Below are 22,709 nucleotides of genomic sequence, written 5' to 3' on the forward strand. Positions count from 1 at the left end.
TTTTGTTTTTATATTTATTATTTGAATCTAATTTCACATGATTTATAGTCCTCAAATAATAAATTAAATAAAAACAACTAATAAAATTAAACAATGGCATGTAGGAAGAGGGAAAAATGTATGTTTATTGATTTTTTTTGTCATATTATAAAAAGTTTGAACTTGTGTAATGATACATCATTTCTTGACGGATTTAATTGTGACAACCTAACATTGAACTTAGATTCCCCAGTTTTGTTGTATTAAATTGTTAAATCCAAAACATAGGTACTGAAAAATTGATGAGTTAAAGTTGAGAGAGTTAAACCAAAATTGATCGTATCTTTACAATGCGATATTTTATTCTTAACCACTTGAATTAAATGATAAAAAATATTTATTCTCGAGTGTAAACTGACATACACACTGACTTGATCAACTAGGCATCTAATCGTCTTATCAAATCAGGTACCAAACCTTTTTTTATATTACCCTATTTATCTATTTATTTATTTTTAGCAGACGATATTATTTACACTAAAGAGTGGGGGAGGGGATATGCCTCATAATGGGCGAGCTATAATAATGTATTTCAAATTCGCATTTTATAAAAATTAAACTCAAAACCGCTCACTTATATGCGAAATGAGTATTACTAGACAGTAGTACTAATGCCGCTCTATTTATTTATTTTAATTTTGCAATGAGTAACTGAGTGAGTGGGGTTGTTTTGGTAATTTCGTCACTTGCATTCTCCCTTTTAACGGGATTTCGCACGGTCGCATTCTTTTACCATCGAGCACCCTCCAATTCTCGAAACCCCCAAACCTAAACCCTAACGCTCAAACTCCCTCTCCTTCTCCTTCTCCACACATCAATGGCGGACTTCAACGTCTCACTTGAAAAGGCGAAATTTTTCTTGCAGTCGCAGTATCACGACGAGGAGAAGTGGGCTCTTAACATGGTAATCTCTCAAATACTCTCCTACTTTTCAATTTTGATCGAAGCTTCAAGAATTTGTTTCTGCAATCTCTTGGTTTTAATTTCTCTTTTGGCTTCAATTTCTGCATAATTTCCTACATATATATGTATATGATTTTGTATGTTTTGTCCATAGGATGTGGGAAAGTTTATATTTGTTTGGATTAGAAGTTATAGCTATACAATGACTTGTGATTGCGATTCATGGATGTTCTCGGGACCTCTGTTATGTTGAAATCCTCCACTGTGTGACTCATCGTGTAATAGTTGCAGGATGCGAGTGGCTGTGCAACCAGCTGTATTGCGTGATTGATTGGCCACTCGCATCCTGCAGCTATCGCACAAGATTTATCCCGCATTGGAGAAAAAAACTTAGTCTGTTATGTGCCTATTGTTACGAAGTTATTAATGGAAAGCTGGTTTTTCAAGTACAGGGGTTACTAACGGTTCGTTTAAATGACTAATCAGTGTTGTATGATCGTGTCGTGCATTTTGTTGTTGCGTAAGCTTAATATGTTAGTTTTAGGAACTTTAGAAGTGGAAGAAAATGTGCCTTCTATGTTAGATCAGGAAAGACATGAAATTTAGTTAACATTATGGTACATGGATGGGATAATTTACGAATCGATTTATGATGCCTTTTGCCTATAACGATAGATGCGCTTTTAGGTCACGCATGTCCCACCGTCTCTTTTATGTTTGATCTTTGTATGGTGGAAAATTTGTACCTGAGGCCAAACAAAGCTTTTCCTCACATACTTTAGATATGAGGAAAGTTGCCTTATATATTTTTAGCCTTGTTATACTGTAGATAAACCTTTCTATTCTTTCGGAACTGCGAGTTTTACTTGCTTTGCGTAGATGCTGGATGGTTATGTCACTCATACAAGTCATAAATTCATCTTTTTTTTGTTTAGAAAATGATAAGGCAAGAGAATTAAAAGTGTGTCTATCTTGCAGAAATTGCTGCGTGCTGCAGGGCTGTTTGCAGGATCGATTCTTCTAATGAGGAGTTATGGTGATCTGATGGCTATTTGAGCTCTACCAATATGTCGTAGGCCATCTTATTTCGCAAGTTCTGTACGGTTCCTTTTGTTGCTTTTGCAGATTTGCTTAGCACTCTGTTAAGTTTCAGGATTTCCCTGTTTACTTTTATCGTGTCGATGTTAGTAACCTAAATGTGTTTCCAAAAACATAAGAATGTGGTTCTATTGGAGAGTTTTTGAGATGAATGAAATTACTCAACTTTCATATACTGGATGGCTGATTATCGAGTGCTTATTCATTTGATTTTCCATGCAACTTATTCACCATTAGATGGTGAATAGAATTTTGATGATACAAGCGAGATATATATATATATATATATTTTTTTTTTGGAAAATTGGACATTGTATTCCAGGGCACAAGGCCAAACAAAGATACAAAGAGGTCAACAAATTACACAAGTACAAAACAAAACAGTGGACTTGAATGGTACATACAAAAGAGCCCAAAACAAGTTTTGGGGCCCAAGACAAATACAGACAAAACTACAGAGCTCCCTAGAGCTCCGTTGCCTGAAATGTCGAGAGCCACCATCACAATCCGTCCAGCACTCCGACCAACCAGTGCTCCAACACCGCAGAGCATCCACACCAGCGCAAACCCACGCCCCGAACCGCCATCAAGCAGCCACTGCCCAGAAACGAAGAATTTGGTGACTCCTACAACCTGCAACAACCCCGTGCCAATCGCAACCAGTAGACGAAAGAACCTGGTGGAGATGCCACCGAGTATAGTGCCAATAAAGGCAAACAAACAGAAGGTGGTGGTGTGTACACTCGAGTAAAAACTCTACGCACCTCTCCCCTCACACAGAGAGGTGAGAAAGACTCTCAGAAGAGAGAACGACTCTCATAAATTGGTAGAAGCTTGATACAAGCAATATTGGTGGATGAGATTTTGAACACAGAATATCTGGATGTTATAAGATAGTTTCATCTTTGGCGTCGGCTTTGGCTTCAATGGGCTTTAGGGTTTGCATTAGGGGTTTGAGTGGTCCGAGTGCCATTGCAAGTGAGTTAGAAGGTGAAGAACATATAAATTAGGCCCATTGGGTCATTTATTATGGGGCCAATTTACAAATATGAAAAATAGGTAATCCAAGTTAAATTGAGGGGGAAGAAATTTGTCGCCATTCAAGGAAGTCAAACTTTGGATATTCCATTTACATGTATACAAGCGATATTTCTACTTTAAGGAGAGAATGAGGGTTTGGACTGAGTTGAAGAAGATGGTCTTAACCACCAAGGCAGTTCACTGCTTACCACCAAATCGTATTATTAATTGGTGGGTTTCGTATATGCTCTTAGTATCTCAAAAATACTCACCACCAAATCGTATTGTTAATTGGTGGGTTTTGTGTATGCACTTAGAATCTCAATTTTTGCAAGCATTTTTTAAAATAGGACTCGTTCGAGATTACTTTTCTAAAATGCACTTAAGGCTGTAGGCGATAAATCAACTTATTGGGCTAGTTTGATTTTACCTTACACCATCATCACCACTACCAATTTCACATCTATATTACGGTGATATCAAATTGAATGGATCTTAACGGGCACTCATTAACAACTCAATAGAGTGATTTGCCGCCTTCAGGCTATCAAAAAAGTGTTTTCACCCTTCTAAATACAATTCTAAACAAGGCCTTGTTCCCCATTGAGTTTTTTGAGTATGAGTCTCGTCTCTTTTTTTTCCTCATTTTTTCTCCACTTCTATTTGAACGGTTACGATTAAACCACGTCAACATTTTATATATTAATTTTTTACAAAAGAAGAAAGACAAAATGAAAAATATGAGAGGACGGGAAATAATCCTACCCCCTCACTTTTTATCTCCACTTGGCAGCTGTTGGTTCGAGACTCTGTGTGCTCCGGGCGCATGGCGGGAAATCTTGGCCCATGGTGCATGCAGCCTGATAGCGAAGTACCGACACAACAACCCCCATGACGTGGTCCGTTCCTGGGGTGAGTTGGACACTACAACTTGTTGGGGAGTTACGGGACCCGCCTCGCTGACTTGGCACCTTGATGCCGCATGGCGCATACTTGTCACATCGGATCTGAGAAACAGAGTGAGAGAATCCTCTCAATTCCTCGCCGCTGGTTTTTAATCTGAAAGTCATCGATTGCCGAGTTTTTGGTGTTGTGTTTTCGTTGCACAGTGTTATGATTTATATAATTGTGAATTTTATTTGTTCAAAAAAAAATATATAATTGTGAATTTTAATTAATTAGTAAAATTATTTTAGAGATTTTAGACCTTTTTTCTAATTAGAACTACGCTATTGCGTTTTAACTTGATAATTACTAACATTGCGTGCCTTAATACAAAATTTTTTCTCTGAATATTGCTACATGAAGAAGAAAAGATGTACGATTTAATTCACAATTTAATATATCAAAGGTATGTTATTGTTGAATGAATAAATGAAACTGGGTTCGATGAAATTTTCAAACTAAAAAGACTTATTAAATGAGTCAAATACAATTTAAAGTTCTCGTCTTGACCATTATGTAGTAAATTTGAATTAGATCAATTGGTCAGACAATTTATTAACACTTTTATACCGTGTTTCAAACCTTTTTTTTTTGGGTGTAAATTAGAGAATTTTTTTTTTTTATTTTGAAAATTAATTAACTTGTCTAAATCTCTTTTTTTCGACAAGATTAAATTGAATTGAACAAGTTTGAATTAATTTTTTCCTAATGAGGTGCAAAAAGTGTGAACAAATATCTTAAAAAGGAGAAAGGTTATCCACACTCATTATTATTTCTTACACACCTGGTCCCTTTCAATTTTCGGTCGCCGATCGGATCAAATGAATTAAACAAGATTAATGGCAAAAAACTGATAAGAACGTGTGAGAGATAAAAAAATGTGTGTGAATAACATTATCCCATTAAAATTAGTGAAATTTCTAGTGGGGATTGCTTTGCTATAGCATTGGGAATTACGAAATGCGTTACAAGTTCCTCTTACACTTCAGACGTGCCTCATAACAATGCAAACAAAGCCAACGCAGAAACAATATTTCCATACCAACTTCCACTCCTTCCACTCCTCTTAAAGAAAAACGATTACATAAAGCAGATTTATCGTCATGTAAAGTCTCAATAATGAATTGTCATAGATGAATATTTCTCATAACAAAGCATTATTAGGCCGAAACGTCACGGTAATGGTGAATTCGTACCATATAAGTTGTTCTCATATGAAGGACAAGAATGATTTACATGGTACAAACAACTACCACTGTAGCGTTATGTGCTAGTGAGAGAAAGTGTGGAAGTTTTGTGTACGAATAGTCGTACATGGTGACGAGTGAACTAGTTTGATATAAGTTGCTCTTAGTTGAAGGACAAGAAAGATTTACATGGCATGTGAAGACTGCCACCATGGCATTATGTGCTAGTAACACAAGGAAAATGCTAGAGAGACATGAATATTTTTTTACCACATTCATGTAATATGATATGGTGAATGATGTGTATATGTCATGTTAATTAATGAGATTATCTCATTGAATGTTGATATATATACATGTCAATTGCCACATCATATAGTACATGAAAAAAAAAATATATAGTCGCCCTGGCAATAATCCTCTTTTTAAAATTGCACTCAATTTTCCTCACAATTACATGCAAAAATCCATAAGAGAAAGAGGAAAACGCAGAAACAGCTAAGATGAGTTACAGGTGGTGGGAGAGGAGCAAAGCCATGGAGCTGCAAATTGCAAAGGCTGATGAGAGAGAGAGAGAAAGAGAGAGATGAAAAGAGTAACCGTAGAAAATGCGAACCAGTCTCTTTGCAACACTGTGCTCACCTCTTGGAACCACGTGGAGATTGAGAAATGCAGTCACTGTAGTACCTTCAAACACCGATTTCCAATATTAATCCCCCCCTACCCTGCTCCAAATCTCTCACATAAGTTTTGCAGTTCTGTATTTGCAGAGAGAGAGAGAGAAAGAGAGAGAGAGTAGTTGGTTGCAGGAGCACCAGTCTGTCACAAAACCCTTGTAAGCCTGCCTTTCTGGGTTTTTTTTTTCTTTCCATTTCTCTCTCTCTCTCTCTCTCTCTCCCCCCCCCCTCTCTCTCTCTCTATATATATATATATATTTTTTTTTTTTTTTTCTTTTTTCTTTCTTTTCTAAAACTTAGGTTAAGATTGAAATCTTAATGGTATTTTCAAAAACCCATGTAATCATATCTGGGTTTGCTTCATCTCTCTCATTTTCTAAAAATTACGGTTAAAGATTGAATTTTTCATGGTAATTTCAAAAATCCATGTAACCGTTTATGGGTTTTAAAAATTGGTCAAAGATCAAATTTTGGGGTTTCTGGGTTTTCTGAATTTCTCACTGTTCTTCATTTTCTTGCTGCATGCAGTTTCAAAACTTGGGTCAAAAATTAAATTTTTCATGGTGTTTTCTGTATCTTTAATTTTCTCATGTCAAAAACCATGCAATCAAATTTTTCATGCCTTGCCCTAACTTTTGCTTTTTCTTGCTGCAGAAGAGGAGGCTTAAACAAATCGTTTTTCAGTCCAATCTGCTCACTTCCTATCTGCCATGGCCGCCGCAAACAGAGACAACCTTTCTCAACCCCATAACGCCGCCATGCTAAATAACATCGCCGATTCCCAGATCCCAGACCTCAACCTGGAATTCTCTCTCGGCGGGATATACACCGAGAATTCCAACCAAAGCCCTCTGGACCGGTCCTCCACGGAGGCTGGAGTCTTGAGGCTTCAAGAACCCCAAACGGCCCCGCAGATGACTGCTGCTCCAGTTCGTTCCATACGGCGTCCGAGGGCAAGGTCTCTCCTAAAAGAGCCAAGGCTCAGGCGGCCGATCAGGCCCAAGGACGTTCTAGCCTTGAGAAGGCGGGAGACCAAACAGAAGATAGCTCAGAGGCAGATAAGCCAGCAACTAGCTGCTTTGCCGGAGGTGGCTAGGGCTGTAGCAGCTCCGGCAGCTCCAACAGCTCTTGCGGTGTGTAGTGCGTCTTGTGCTTCTATCGGTGCGGGGGCCTCGGATACAGTCTATCATTACAAAGAGGAGGGATATTTCACTGTGTCTCGTGCTGCAGAGGGTAAGCCACGCATCAATATTCAAAGCTAATAATTTGTCTATGTTCATTTTTGTTTACCGTTTTAATGTTTAGCCTGAGATTAAGTTGTGATTGTTTGATCTTGTCATACGATTTTTGCATGTTTTTTGTTGAAGCAAAAAGATAGTATATGTTTGTGTGTGTGTGTGTTTTATATGATTTTCTGTTTGGTTCATAGATATATCCACGGTGTGCTAGGTAGCTAAAAGAGGAGCTGGTTAACTAGTTGAAAATGAAAGTAGAAAACCCTATTTGTCTTTGGAAGGTCTCGATTGAAAGTATTGGAATTGGTTCATGGAAGAGAATGTTGTGCATGCAATTAATCCGATTCAGTATTTATAGGGTTATTGATACCATTCGGGCATTAGGTAAAACTGATACGATTTGGTCGTTAGGGTAAAATTGATACGATTCGGTAAGTTAGGGTAATTGTAAGAGTAATGAGTGATGCTATAAAGAGAAAAAATTTAGACCATCTTTTGTAGACCATATGATTTGGCGGTTGATGTTTGGACTCCTTATGTACACCATTAAAAAAGGAGTCCAAACATCAACCGCCACATTATGTGGTCGACAAAAATGGTCTATAAATTTGGTCCGCCTAGCATTTTTCTAGGGTAATTGATACAATTCGTTAGGGGAAAATTGATATGATTGGGTAGTTAGGGTAATTGATATGATTCGGTAGTTAGAGTAATTGATAACATTTGGTCGTTAGGGTAATTGATACGATTCAGTGGTTGGTACATTCAAATCGGTCATGAAACATGTAGCAAAGTGATATAACGACAAGAGAATTTACGGTGTCCACGAGGAAAGATGATCTAGCTAGGTTTCTTTTGCTTAGTCAACGATGTTAAAGATCGCAATGATTGGTGAACACGAGTATCGAATATGGGAAACATTCGAGTGCCGACAAAAATTAGGTTAGACCGTATCCGGCCCACAATGAACCAAATGGAAAAAGAAAACTAATTAATTGCATATTGAAACATATTAAGTAAAAGTCTATCCGACAACGTATAGACAAAATAATATAACAACGTTACATATAAGCCCAATATAAAAACTAATCAAAATCAAAATTTTCATCTTTACAGTCCATTTTAGCAATTAATTCAAGAAAAATTCTTATGTAGTGTTGCCTAGTTACGGGTTACATGTATTAGTGCAAGTGACATTCCAAAACTTTACTGTTATGAAACTTACAAATCATACAAAATAATTCATGTTTTGAGTCGGAGTCAGTTGGTCTCTTGACCATAAAGTAATAGTTTTGATCAACAATTTAGGAATTTCTTCCCCTATAAATACTTGCTGGTTTTTTAACTTCCTGTCACCTTCCATTCACCATTGTGACTTTAACTTTTCCGACGGTGCTTGATAAAAGAGTTTTGTTGTTCTGCTCTCTTCATTTTGGAATATTAATTTGTAGCAGTCTCGTCTTAGAAATCTCAAAGTTTCATGGTGCTAAAGCTATTGATATCTTTAGATTCAAATAGATCCAGAAAAATATAGTTTCCATTCCTTCAGTTAAGGCGGGGTCGCGATATAGATCTTAGTCGGTTTATCATCCTAATATGTAAATTTGTTAGAAGTATACATAATTTATAGATCTACACGCACAGTCACATAAATTGGAGAACCTTGAACCTTGATACCTTGAGAGAACATATAGTTTTTATATTCAAATTCTTGTTCAACTATGTTATCTGCATGTTGTTTCTGTGATCATATGTTGAAGTTCGGTTCTTTCTTGTTTTTGACTTGAAACGTAAAGGGTAAAGGACGTGCATGATTGATTGATTTCTCTTAATAAAACTCGTATCCACGTCTCATAAATGTTTATCCAATTTCAAATTAACAAATTAAATCTGTGCACAATATCATGATGCATATCGTTCTAGCTTTCCTCAACATCTGCTAAATAAATTGTTTTTGCAGAGTCAATTCCAAGTACCCTAAAACCACTCGATAGAATTTGTATCTCAATTGCTTACAATAATGCACTCATGACTTTAGCAAGTCATGCCATTTTATATAGCAACAAGAGCAATAACATTTTGAGACCACTTGCTAGTTTCAGATTCAAATGTACAGAGGATTTGACTTTCTTTGACCTGTGACATTCATTTTCGTATGTTTTTCTTCGATTGTACTTTCTTCGTCAAAGATTTGAACTGTGTAAATTCCATGCAGGTGCGATAAGTGTTCAGACGTTGCATTCCCAAAGGGATGTTACACCAATAGCCTCCTCTGCAACAGCGACCACTAAAAAACAGGCTGGCCCTTCACAAAGTACACCTGAAAATCTCTCAAAGAGGGTCAAACATTCCCCTGGAAGTGTTCCCCAGAATGATGGGGACGAAATGGTTTCAGTGAGAACCACCGGAGAAGGGGGAAGACAAATAGAAGGAATTCTTTATGCTCGCAATGGCCAGGTCCACATTCTGTGCGCTTGCCATGGCCTCTACCACTCACCTGCCGAATTCATTAAGCATGGCGGTGGAAAGGAAGTGGCGAATCCTTTGAAACATATAATTGTCCGCCCTTCTTCTGATTAGGTTGATGATGGTGGTTGTCACCCCTTAGGAATGTAATTGACATCAATTTTCTATCCAACAGGATGTTAATTAAAATATTAAAAACCCTCATATGAGCAATTAGCTCTAATTTATGATGATGTTTGCTCCGTTACCAGATATATAGTCCTTTGTAATTTGTGTAAGTGTGGATGTTGAAGCTTATGCATTTGAACATGTATATACATAATTAAACTCTTGCCTCTTGATTAGTATAGTTCCGCCAAAGCACTGACAATGGATGTTGAGCAGACTTCTGATCACCTTGTAACTTGTTGATATTGCAATAGCTCCAAAATTCAGCACACCTTAGTTCGTGTGACATTGAATTGATGGATGTCAAGCATATATACCTTCGGTCACTTCTAACTTGTTACAGATGTTCGGTCTCTTCATAACCTGTTGGCTTTGTACTATGTCCAACTTGAGTTTTTTTAGATTAGGACTTTCCATTTTATAGTTGGAATCTCTTCTATTTTTTCTACTCTTCTTTCCTTCAGATCTCATTCATTTAAACTCCTTCAAACAAAATCTCAAGGTTCTATTTCTTCTTGATTGAGTTTTTAATGTTGTGTATCTCGTCTTCCTTTCTTTTTTCTTTCCACTATTGTTTTAAAACTCTCATAATGATAACTTTATCATTTTGAGCTGCTTACTCTTAGATTGTCTTACTTTCACGTGTTATTACTAATTCACTCATGTTATAACAACTTGATCTATATCCTAGTTCATAACAAATTAAGCTTATCGACGATAAAACGCGAATTAGTAAACTTACGAAATAATATACAAAGTTTCTCATAATAACAAGGTTAGATCATGTTTGGGATTGCTTCTCTAGAAACAACTTCTGTTCATGAGCGCTTTTCTAGAAGTGTTCTTGTCATAAATTTATAAAACACGTTGAAGTTAAAGTGTTGTCACGAATACTCTAATTTGTGGGAACTGTTATTAGTATATTTAAAACAAATTACATTTATGAGGAGTGTAGAATAAGAATTTTGGTATAGAAAATAGCTTATAAATCAATAAATCCAGTGCACTGTGTTGTCCTAATTAACACTCTTCCACCTGAGATAGAATTGTCTTGGAATAGAGAAACCACAATTGGACTATTCCAATAATCCATGCACATCACCATGAAACAAATAAAAGATTAATTAAAATTTGAATAAAAACAAAACAAAACCAGTTCCGCCTAGGATTTAGTTGTAGTGCCCTACTAAGTAACCAGTTCCTCCTCATCTCCTCTGCATGTGTATGCCCTAAAACAGCAACTTAATTCAGAGAACCGAGAACTCAACCTGGCCGGGGATCTCTCTCGGCAGCGGGGCCTCTAATACCGTCTTTCAGTTTCAGTTCAAACCAGAGGGCTGTACCTGGAATAGAGAACGACACAGTATGAGCCATTTTGGTTAGGGCATTTGCCCATGGGTGGTACACTGCCGATGCTGTCTGAGAGGTACGCAAACACTGAAAACTCCTACATTAGTCTTCTTCAATTCATTATATCCAACGATTGAAAATTGAAAAAAGTGTGCAAAGTAAAAATAAGTGTGCGGATGGTATTACCCTTTAAAATATGACACGTTTGGGATTACTTTTCTCTATAGAAACTGAAGGATTACTGTTTCATTCAATACAATAAATAATTACAACAGATTTGTTATATATAGTCATGGGCTTTCTAACAGACTGCATTAATACCCTTAACTAAAATAACAATTTACAAAAAGGACACTAACAAACTTTAACCAACTATACTTTAGCTTCTTTACACCCCCTCTAGCTGAACTTGGAACCATCAAATGGACCAAGGAAAGTTGGGATTGAAGATATAAGAATATGTGCCGGGACAAAGACTTTGTATGAATGCCTGCTAGTTGATCTTGACTACAAACATATTGAATCTTGATAAGGTGAGCAAGAACAAGTTCACGAATGTAATGGTAGTCAATTTCGATGTGTTTAGTCCGGGCATGGAAGACAAGGTTATAAGGTAGAGAGATTGCAGAAATGTTATCACACCAGAGATGAGGAATCTGTGGTAATGGAAGGCCAATATCTTTAAAAACTTTACATATCCATGTGATTTCTGCTGAAGTGTGAGCTAAGACCGGTACTCAGCTTCAGTTGAAGATCGTGCAACTGTGGACTGCTTCTTGGCACTCCAACTAATCAAATTAAAACCAAGAAAGATGCAATAACCACTGGTGGACCTTCTATCAAAGGTACACCCTGCCCAATCGGCATCAGAGTACGTAGTAAGGTGCAAAGTTCTTGGTTTGAACTTTAACCCATGTGTGAAAGTACCTTTTAAAAATCGGAGAATCCCTTTGGCAGCTTGAAGATGAGAGTCTCGTGGAGCATGCATAAACTGACATACTTGGTTAACCGCAAAGGATATGTCTGGTCGAGTCTAGGTAAGATATTGCAAAGCACCAACAATGGATCTATTTTCTGTAGGATTAGACAACAATGAACCTGTGTGATCAAGCTTGGTTATGCCTAAAGGAGTTGAACTTGGTTTAGCTTCATCCATCTTGGTTTCTGAAAAAGGTCAAGTAAGTACTTGCCTTGATGTAGTAATATGCCTTCAGAAGATCTGTGCACCTTAAGTCCCAAAAAATGGTGTAAAAGACCCAGATCTTTGACTAGAAAGATAGTGCTCAGTTTCTGGATAAAGTGTTGATAGAGTGTTACATTAGGGCCGGTGACTAAAATGTCATCAACATAGACGAGAATGATAACCAAGGTTGGAGCTTGTAAGACAAAAAGAGAAGCATCCGATGATGATTGTTGAAAACCAAAAGAATGCAATACTTGGAATAATTTGTCAATCCAAACTCTGGGAGTCTGTTTAAGGCCATATAGGGACTTTTTAAGTTTGCAAACATGATTTAGGAAAGAAAGACCCATAAGGTTGCTGCATAAAAACATCTTCTTGTAAATCCACATGCAAGAAGGCATTACTAATGTCTAATTGGTTCAAAAACCACTTAAATTGAGCTGTAAGAGATAATAAGATCCTAATGGTGACAAGCTTAGCAACATGGGGTGACAAGCTTAGCAACAGGGCTAAAGGTTTCCTTATGGTCGATGCACTCTTGTTGATGAAACCTTTTTGCTACGAGCCGAGCCTTGTAGCGCTCGATAGAACCATCAAGATGTTTCTTAATCTGAAACATCCACTTACAAGTTACAACCAACAACATTTTGATTTTGAGAAGAGGGAACAAGAGTCCAAGTGCGTGTAGATTGCAAAGCATTTAACTATTCTTGCATAGCAGATCTCCACTGAGCATGCTTTGAAGCCTGCAAATAAGTGGATGGAACAAAGTCTATGGAAGAGGGATGAGGATGCTTGGTTACTGAGAAGGCCTTTGGTTTGAATATCCCTGCTTTTGACCGTGTAATCATAGGGTGAATATTTGTTGCAGTGGAGGAGATAGTGGGATCAGCAGCATTAAAGCTAATAATTGCAGCTAATGAAGCATCATATGAATCAACAGTTGGCGCATATATTGTTGTTGCAGGAGAATTAACGTGTGCATCAACAGAAGGAACATATGAAGTAGCATTGGAAACACTATGAATAGAGGATAGTGAACCAACTCGAGAATCAGCATTTGGAGTAGTTGTTGGAATAGTGGAAGATGCCTCGAACCTGGAAGAATGAGGAATAGTGAACTGCAAATCAATATGGGAAGTAGCATGGATGGATGTAGTAGACATAGAAGCTGCACTTGTAGGAAAGAGAGCTGAGAATGATGAAATGGAAATGTAGATTCATAAAAAACTACATGATGAGAGATATATACCCTCTGAGTCAATAGATCCAAGCATCGATATCCCTTATGTTGGAGACTATACCCCAAGAACACACAATACTTGCTCTTGATGTCCAGTTTTGAAGTTGTATAAGGCTTAAACCAAGGAAAACAACTACAACCAAACACCTTCAATCTATTATAATCAGGTGAAGTATGAAATAACAATTCCCAAGGAGACTACAATATGCCAGAAATAGAGAGTTTATTAATCAAGTAAATTACAGTGGAAATTCATGCACCTAGAAAACATGAGGAACATTAGAAACAACCAAGATAGTTCGAGCAGTATCTACAATATGACAACGTTTCTTTTCTGCACAACCATTTTGTTCAGGTGAATGTGGACATCTAAATTGTTGAATCATGCCATATGTTTTGAGAACTGACTGTAAAACATGACTAGTAAATTCACCCCTTAAATCTAAATGAAGAACTTTGATTTTATTTCCAAGAAGATTTTCCACATAACTCTTGAACTCAACAAGTATAGAATTCACTTCAGGTTTCAACTTTAAATGAAAGAACCAACTGTATTTACTAAAATCATCAACAATCAACAGATAATACTGATAACTACTCACTGACATGATATGAGCTGGTCCTCAGAGATCATAATGTGAAAGTTCTAAACAAGAAGAAGAATTAGAACTAACATTACTAAACGGTTGCTTGTGACTTTTGCAAGAGCACAGTTGGAACAAAAGAAGTCCAATGAAGTTCTTCCTTGAAGTGCAAGCTTATTCTGTGAAAGAACACGCCTGAAGATGGATGAAGATGGATGACCAAGTCTGCTGTGCCATACTCGAATTGGTGTTTTGACACTCATTAAGGCAATAGATGAAGCAACATAGCATTGAGGTGACTAAGATGAACAATGTAGTGGATAGAAACTACCCTTAACCGGTCCTAGCAAAAGTGTCTTCCCCGTAGAACGATCCTTTACAAAGGATCCATCAGAATTAAGTGTCAAATAACAGTAATTATCATTGAGAAATTGATATGCATAGAGTAAATTATGTTGCATTTGGGGAACATGGAGAACATTTTGTAGTTTAAATGTGGTAGATAAAGTATGTAAAAAGAAAGAACCAGTGTTGTTAATCTTCAAACTTTTACCATCACCAATGTAGACTTTGTCCTCACCACGATAAGGAGTAGTAGATGAAATGTTAGAAATATCATTGGTGATGTGTGAGGTTGCACTTGAATCAATGATCCAAGAATGAAAGGGCTTTGATGAGAAATGAGCACACATAGCAGTTAACTTTGCAGGAAGAACCCTGCCAAAGATATCTGGATTCATTCGATCAAAAAAATCAATAGCCTCATGACTGCTTAATCCACATATTTGACAAATAATACCACAAGAGCTTTGAGAATTACCACGAGAGCCTTGATAGTTACCACGGAAGTTGTTACTTTTGTAATTACCACAATGTCCACGAGCAGTGCCTTGTAGGTTACTCGATGATTGCCTCTGTAATTACCACGAAAAGGTTGTGGCTGGACAGCAAAGGCTTGATGGTGCAGTGGTGTAGGCAAGAGAGGAGGCTATAATGAAGCAGCAAAGGCATGAAAATGCTTTGTGATGCTAGAGGAGGCAAGTTTCTTCCTTCGAAAGATTGACAACTCTTTAGTGAGTAATAATTTGTGCAATTCATCCAACGTAATGGTTGAGATACGAAAAAGAATTGACTCAGTGAAAGACTCGAACTTATCAGGTAAACCAGCCAGTGTAACAACAATTAGGTTACGATCAGTGACAGAAGCACCGGCGGCCATCAAGGCATCAGAAATTTCCTTGATTTGTTGAAGGTAATTAGAAATCGACTGTGAACCTTTCTAAATTGACTGGAGACGAGATCGTAACTAATGAATGTGAGCATCAGAGACTCCTCCAAAGCACTGCTCAGTTTGAGCCATAGATCCCGAGATGACGAAACGTCAAATGTGAACGGTATCACTTCTTTAGATAGAGTAGAGTTCAACTAGATCAGAAGGTTCTGATATTTCTCATACTAGATCTCAAATGCATGATTGAGAGATCGATCGGGAAGGAGAGGCGATGGACAGACTTCAGTACCATCAACAATGCCAAGAAGCTTATATATGCGCAAAATAGGAGCAAATAAAGCACACCATGGGAGGTAATTGAAGCGTTTGAGTTTGATTGGCACTATGCTTCCAATGTTTTGGATCATAAGAGAGGCATATGAATCCAAAAAGAATGAAGAATTTGAGGGATTAGGGTTTAGAGCTTGCATCGACTCACATGGAGAAGACGAAGCATACGGTGATGCCATGGCGATTGCAGAGAGAAAAACACCAATCAACAGCACAAAGGTGGTGATCAAAGAAGAACGATGAACAATTTCAGCAAGATTGATGAAGAAAATCAGAGATTATGAGCAAGAGCGAAGAGGATCGAGGGAGAGGGAGCCGTGAGGTGAGACGGGTGTGATACCATATAGAAACTGAAGGATTACTGTTTCATTCAATACAATGAATAATTACAACAAATTTGTTATAAATAATCTTGGGCTTTCTAACAAATTGCACTAATACCCTTAACTGAAATAGCAATTTACAAAAAGGACACTAACAAATTTTAACCAACTGTACTTTAGCTTCTTTATTCTCTGAAATGCACTTCATGCTATCAAAAAAGCGTTTTCACCCTTCTACATGCAAATTCGAAACAAGGCCTTGTTCCCCCATTGAGTTTTTATCTCCACTTGGCAGCCGTTGGTTTGAGACTCTGAGTGTTCCCGACGCCTAATGCGAGATCTTGGCCCACCGTGCATGCAGCCTGACAGTGAAGCGCACCGACACAACAACCCACGACGTCGTCCGTACGAGGGGTGCAACACTTGGGCCTACAACTTGTGGGGAGTTACAGGTCCCGCCTCGCTGACTTGGCACCTTGCTGCAATGCTGCTGCATGGCCCACACTTGTCACATCGAATCTGAGAGAGAGACTCTTCCCTCAATTCCTCGCCGCGGGTTTTAATCTGAAAGTCTTCACCGAGTTTTTGGTGTTGGATTTCCTTGCACAAAGTGTAAAGATTTATAGAATTGTGAATTCTAATTAATTAGTAAAATGATTTTAGAGATGCTAAATGAGTCAAATACAATTGGTAGCTCTCGTCTTGATCGGTATATAATAAATTTGAGTTAGTTTAATTGGTCAGACAATTTTTTAGCACTTTCATACCGTGTTTCAAATTCTTTTTTGTGTAATTAGACTTTTCTTTTTCTTTTGAAATTTTAAAATCTAATTAACTTGTGAAAAAAAATTCATGGATAAGATTAAATTGAATTGAAAGAGTTTGATTTAATGTTTTCTAAAGAGGTGCAAACAAGTGTGAACAAATCTTTTAAAAATAGTGAAATTTCAAGTGGGGATTGCTTTGCTAGGGCATCGGGAATTACGAAATGCGTTACAAGTCCCTCTTGCAAAGCCAACACAGAAAAATGTTTCCGTACCAGCTTTCACTCCTTCCACTCCTCTTAAAGGAAAACTATTATGTAAAATGGGTTATCTTCACGTAGTCACAATTAAGCATTGTCGCGGATAAATATTTTTCATAACAAGATATATTGGATTGAAACGTCGCTTAATGGTGAACTTGTTTTATACAAGTTTCTCTCATCTGAAGAACAAGAAAGATTTATATAGCACAAGTAACTTCCACCGTAGCGTCATGTGCTAGTGATAGAAAGATGTGTGTAAGTTTTTGTCAACGAGTAGTCATATATGGTGACGGGTAAACTCGTTCTATATAAGTTGCTCTTATTTGAAGGACGAGAAAGATTAACATGGCACGTATAGACTACAACCATAGCATTATGTGCTAGGACACAAGGGAAATGCTAGGAAGACCTGCATATTTTTTTACTACATTCAGGTATCACGTGACATGACAAGTGATGTGTATATGACATGTTAATTAATGCGCTTATCTCATTAAATGTGATTATGCGTCAATTGCCACATCACCTAGTACATGAAAGTGGTAAAAAAAAGGAACAACTTGATATATGTCCAATTTTTTGAGCCAATAGTAGGAATATTCAAATTTATTAAAATAAGTCCAATTCCTTAAATCTTATTATTTTATTATCAATAATTATCTCTTCAATGATAAGATTTATTATAAAAATCAAATTTCTTCCTAAATATCTCTTTGATTATTATTATTTTTTTTTTTTTTGTTCTTTCTTGTTCTTTACCCCGTTTTAAACCCCATTTATAGATTTTATTTTTTATTTTTATAATCAACCTATATCATAGGTTAATTATATTTATCTACCTATATGACATATTTTTTTTTATAATCAAGTAAGATTCATGTGTCTTGCTTGTAGATATATTATGTTTTTTTTCTACCTTTTAGTTAGGTTTCATATCTTACTTATATGTATGATATACATTCATATTGAGTTAGGGTAGAATGATTTGCATATAGATTTATGTCAATATATTTTTTTTTTTTTTGTTATATGATATTAATTATATTTTTTTGGGGTTGAAAATGCATAATATTAGAAGATTTTAATTGATTTTTAATATTTTTAGAAAATATAAAATGAGCACTAAAAAAATAAATATATATAATTAGGTAATTGGACTCACTCCTAAAAATCATCTATGTTTTTGGACTTGGATCTAAAAGCCCCTAAAAAAAAAGTAGAATTCTCTCCCCTCCTATCTCTCTCTCCCCTTGTATCCCCTCCTATTTAAACGGTTGCGATTATGTCACGTCTACATTTTGTTTTGAATTTTTTTTATATAGAGAATAAGACAGAAAGAAGAGTGTGAGAGGATGGGATGGAAGGAGATGGTAATAGGAGGGGAGAGAATCTTACTCCCAAAAAATATAGTCGCCCTGGCAATAATCCTGAACGTTTTCAAAATTGTCCTCATTTTTCCTCACAATTGCAAACAAAAATCCATATGAGAAAGAGGAAAACGCAGAAACAGCTAAGATGAGTCACAGGTGGTGGGAAAGGAGCAAAGTCATGGAGCTGCAAATTGCAAATGCTGATGAGAGAGAGAGAGAGAGAGAGAGAGAGATATGAAAAGAGTAACCGTAGAAAATGTGAACCATTCTCCTTAATTACAACACTGTGCTCTCTTGTAACCACGTGGGGATTGAGAAATGCAGCAACTGTAACACCTTCAAACCCTTTTCCTCACCGATTTCGAATATATATCTCCCCTACCCAGCTCCAAATTTCACACATCAGTTTGCATTTCTGTATTTGCACAGAGAGAGAGAGAGAATAGTTGGTTGCAGGAGCATCAGTCTTGTCACAAAACCCTTGTAAGCCTGCCTTTCTGGGTTTTTTTTCCCCTCTCTCTCTCTCTCTCTCTCTAGATCTATATATATATATATATATATATATATATATGTATGTATGTATGTATGTGTGGTTGTCTCTTTTTTCTTTTCTAATTCTTAATGGTATTTTCAAAAACCCATCTAATCCTTTCTGGGTTTGCTTCATCTCCCTCTCTCTCTCTCATTTTCTAAAAATTCCGGTTAAAGATTGAATTTTTCATGGTAACTTTAAAATCCCATGTAACCGTTTCTGGGTTTTAAAAATTGGGTCAAAGATTAAATTTTGGGGTTACTGGGTTTTTGAATTTCTCATTCTTCTTCATTTTCTTGCTGCATGCAGTTTCAAAAATTGGGTCACAAACTACATTTTTCATTGTGTTTTCTGTACTTATAATTTATCCTGTCAAAAACCATGCAATGAAAATTTTCATGTTTTGCCCTAACTTTAGCTTTTTTTTTCTGCTGCAGAAGAAGCTTATACAAATCGTTTTTCAGTCCAATCTGCTCAGTTCCTGTCTGCAATGGCCGCCGCAAACAAAGACAACCTTTCTCAACCCAACAACGCCAACATTCAAAACAACACCGTCGATTCCCAAATCCCGGACCTCAACCTGGAAATCTCTCTCAGCGGGATTTACACCGATAATTCCAACCAAAACCCTCTCGACCGGTCCTCCACGGAGGCCAGGGTCTTGAGGCTTCAAGAAACCCAAAAGGCGCCGCAGATGGCTGCTGCTCCGATTCGTGCTATACGGCTTCCAAGGGCAAGCTCTCTTCCATCAGAGTCCAGGTTGGCGATCCGGCACAAGGACGTTCTAGCCTTGAGAAGGCCGGAGACCAAACAGAAGATAGCTGAGAGGCAGATGAGCCAGCAACCAGCTGCTTTGCCGGAGGTGGCTAGGGCTTTAGCAGCTCCGGCAGCTCCAGCAGATCTGGTGGTGTGTAGTGCGTCTTGTGCTTCTAACGGTGCCGGGGCTTTGGATACAGTCTATCATTACAAAGAGGAGGGATATTTCACTGTGTCTCGTGCTGCAGAGGGTAAGCCACACATCAAACTTCAAATCTGATAATTTGTCTATGCTCGCTTTTGTTTACCGTTTTAATGTTAAGCTTGAGATTAAGTTGCGATTGTTTGATCTTGTCATATGATTTTTGCAGCATGGTGTTTTCTGTTGAAATAAAAAGATAGTATATGTTTGTGTGTGTGTTTTTTTTATATAATTTTCTGTTTTAGTTCGTACTTCGTAGATATATGCATGGTGTGTTATATAGCTAATTAAAGAGGAACTAGTTAACTAATTGAAAATGAAAGTAGAAAACCCTAATTCTCTGTGGAAGGTCACGATTAAAACTTTTGGAATTGGATCGTGGAAGAGAAAATTAGATAAAATTGTTACGATTTGGTTTTTAGGGTAAAATTGATACGATTTGGTAAGTTAGGGTAATTAATATGATTGGTTGTTAGGTAATCGATACAGTTCGTTATGGACGTAATCCTGGATGTGAAGAATAAAAGATAAAAATTGATATGATTGGGTAGTTAGGGTTATTGATACGATTCGGTAGTTAGGGTAATTGATAAGATTCAGTAGTTGGTACATTCGAATTGATCATGAAACGTGTAGCAAAATGATATAACAACTAGGGAAGCAAAGACGACAATTTACGGCGCCCACGAGGAAAGACAATTTATAGTTTTTTTTGCTTAGTCAACGATGTTAAAGATGGCAATGATTGGTGAACACGAGTATCGAATATGAGAAACATTCGAGTGCCGACAAAAATTAGGTCAAACTGTATCGCATAATGAATCAAATGGAAAAATAAAACTAATTAATTGCGTATTGATAGAAATGAAAATAAAAGTCTATCCAACAACGTATTGACAACGTTACATATAAGACCAATAGAAGCTAATCAAAATCAAAACTTTCATCTTTACAGTCCATTTTAGTAATTAAGTCAAAAAAATTTCTTATGTAGTGTTGCCTAGTTACGGGTTACGTGTGTTGTTGCGCTTAATGTGTAAGTGACATTCCAAAACTTTACTGTTATGGAAACTTGCAAGTCACACAAAATAGTTCATGTTTTGAGTCGGAGTTAGTTGGTCTCTTCACCATAAAGTAATAGTTTTGATCAACAGTTTAGGAATTCCTTCCCCTGTATATATATACTTGCTGGTTTTTTAACTTCCGGTTCAGCATTGTGACTATAACTTTTTTGACCATGCTTGATGAAAGAGTTTTGTTGTTCTTCTCTCTTCATTTTTGGAATATTAGTTTGTAGAAGTCTCGTCTTAGAATTTAGAAATCTCATAGTTTCATTGTGGCAAATCTGTTGATATATATCTTTAGATTCAAATAGATCCAGAAAAATATAGTTTTCCTTCAGTTCAGGTGGGTTTGGGATATAGATCTGAGCCGGTTTATCAACCTAATATGCCAATTTCTGAAGTGGAAACATCGATTTATCAGCCTAATATGTAAATTTCTTAGATGTATACGGAATTTATAGATCTACACGCACAGACACATAATTAAACTGGAGAACTTGAACCTTGATACCTTGAGACAACATATAGGTTTTTATATTCAAATTCTTGCTCAACTATGTTATCTGCATGTTGTTTCTGTGATCATATGTTGGAGTTCGGTTCTTTCTTGTTTTTGACTTGAAACGTAAAGGGTAAAGGACATGCATGATTGATTGATTTCTCTAAATAAAACTCGTATCCACGTCTCATAAATGTTTATCCAATTTCAAATCAACAAAATCTGTGTACAATATCATGATGCATATCGTTCTAGCTTTCCTCAACATCTGTTAAATAAATTGTTTATGCAGAGTCAATTCCAAGTACTCTAAAACCACTCGTTAGAATTTCTATCCCAATTGCTTACAAGAATGCATTCATGACTTTAGCCAAGTCATGTCATTATATATATATATATATATATAGCAATAAGAACAATAACATTTTGAGACAACTTGCTAGTTTCAGACTGAAATGAATAGAGGATTTTACTTTCATTGACCTGTGACATTCACCTAATTCGTATGGTTTTCTTCGATTGTACTTTCTTCGTCAAAGATTTGAACTTGTGTAAATTCCATGCAGGTGCGGTAAGTGTTCAGACGTTGAATTCCCAAAGGAATGTTACACCAGTAGCCACGTCTGTAACAGCGGCCACTACAGAAGAGGTTGGCCCTTCACAAAGTACACCAAAGAGGGTCAAACATTCCACTGGAAGTGTTCCCCAGAATGATGGGGACGATATGGTTTCAGTGAGAACCACTGGAGAAGGGGGAAGACAGATAGAAGGAATATTATATGCCCGTGATGGCGAGGTCCACATTTTGTGTGTCTGTCATGGCCTCTTCCACTCCCCTGCCGAATTCATTAAGCATGGCGGTGGAAAGGAAGTCGCCAATCCTTTGCGGCATATATTTGTCCGCCCTTCTTCTGATTAGGTTGACGGTGGTGGCTACGTCACCCCTTAGGAATGTAACTGATATCAACTTTTTAATGAACTGAATGTTAATTAAAATATAAGCACCCTCATTTGAGCAATTAGCTCTAATTTTATGATGATGTTTACTCCGTATATTACAATATATAAAGTCCCTTGTATAAGTGTGGTTGTTGAAGCTTGTGCATTTGGACATATACATGAACGCTTGCCTCTTGATTAGTATAGTTCCGCCAAAGCACTCGGACAAAGAATATCGAGCGGACTTCTGATCACCTTGTAACTTGTCGATTTTGCGATACTTCCAAAGTTCAGCACCTCTTAGTTCATGGGACATTGAATTTATGGATGTGAAGGAT

General features: G+C 37.0%; 2 protein-coding genes across 2 annotated transcripts; both read left to right on the top strand.

Moving 5' to 3' along the window:
• The first annotated feature begins 754 nt into the window (after positions 1-754).
• Positions 755-2,215, top strand: LOC137711463 (mitochondrial import receptor subunit TOM5 homolog). The gene is made up of 2 exons (XM_068450709.2): positions 755-943; positions 1,921-2,215. The coding sequence occupies exons 1-2, from the start codon at positions 857-859 to the stop codon at positions 1,996-1,998; spliced, it is 165 nt and encodes a 54-aa protein (XP_068306810.1). The 5' UTR covers positions 755-856; the 3' UTR covers positions 1,999-2,215.
• A 17,186-nt stretch (positions 2,216-19,401) lies between these two features.
• On the top strand, positions 19,402-22,351 carry LOC137710421 (uncharacterized). Its single transcript, XM_068449437.2, has 2 exons — positions 19,402-19,918; positions 21,999-22,351. Exons 1-2 carry the CDS (start codon positions 19,402-19,404, stop codon positions 22,349-22,351), a joined length of 870 nt encoding a protein of 289 aa, XP_068305538.2.
• The last annotated feature ends 358 nt before the right edge of the window (positions 22,352-22,709 follow it).

Source organism: Pyrus communis, chromosome 6 (assembly GCF_041283825.1).
Source record: "Pyrus communis isolate YQ-2024b chromosome 6, ASM4128382v1, whole genome shotgun sequence".
Lineage (NCBI taxonomy): Eukaryota > Viridiplantae > Streptophyta > Magnoliopsida > Rosales > Rosaceae > Pyrus > Pyrus communis.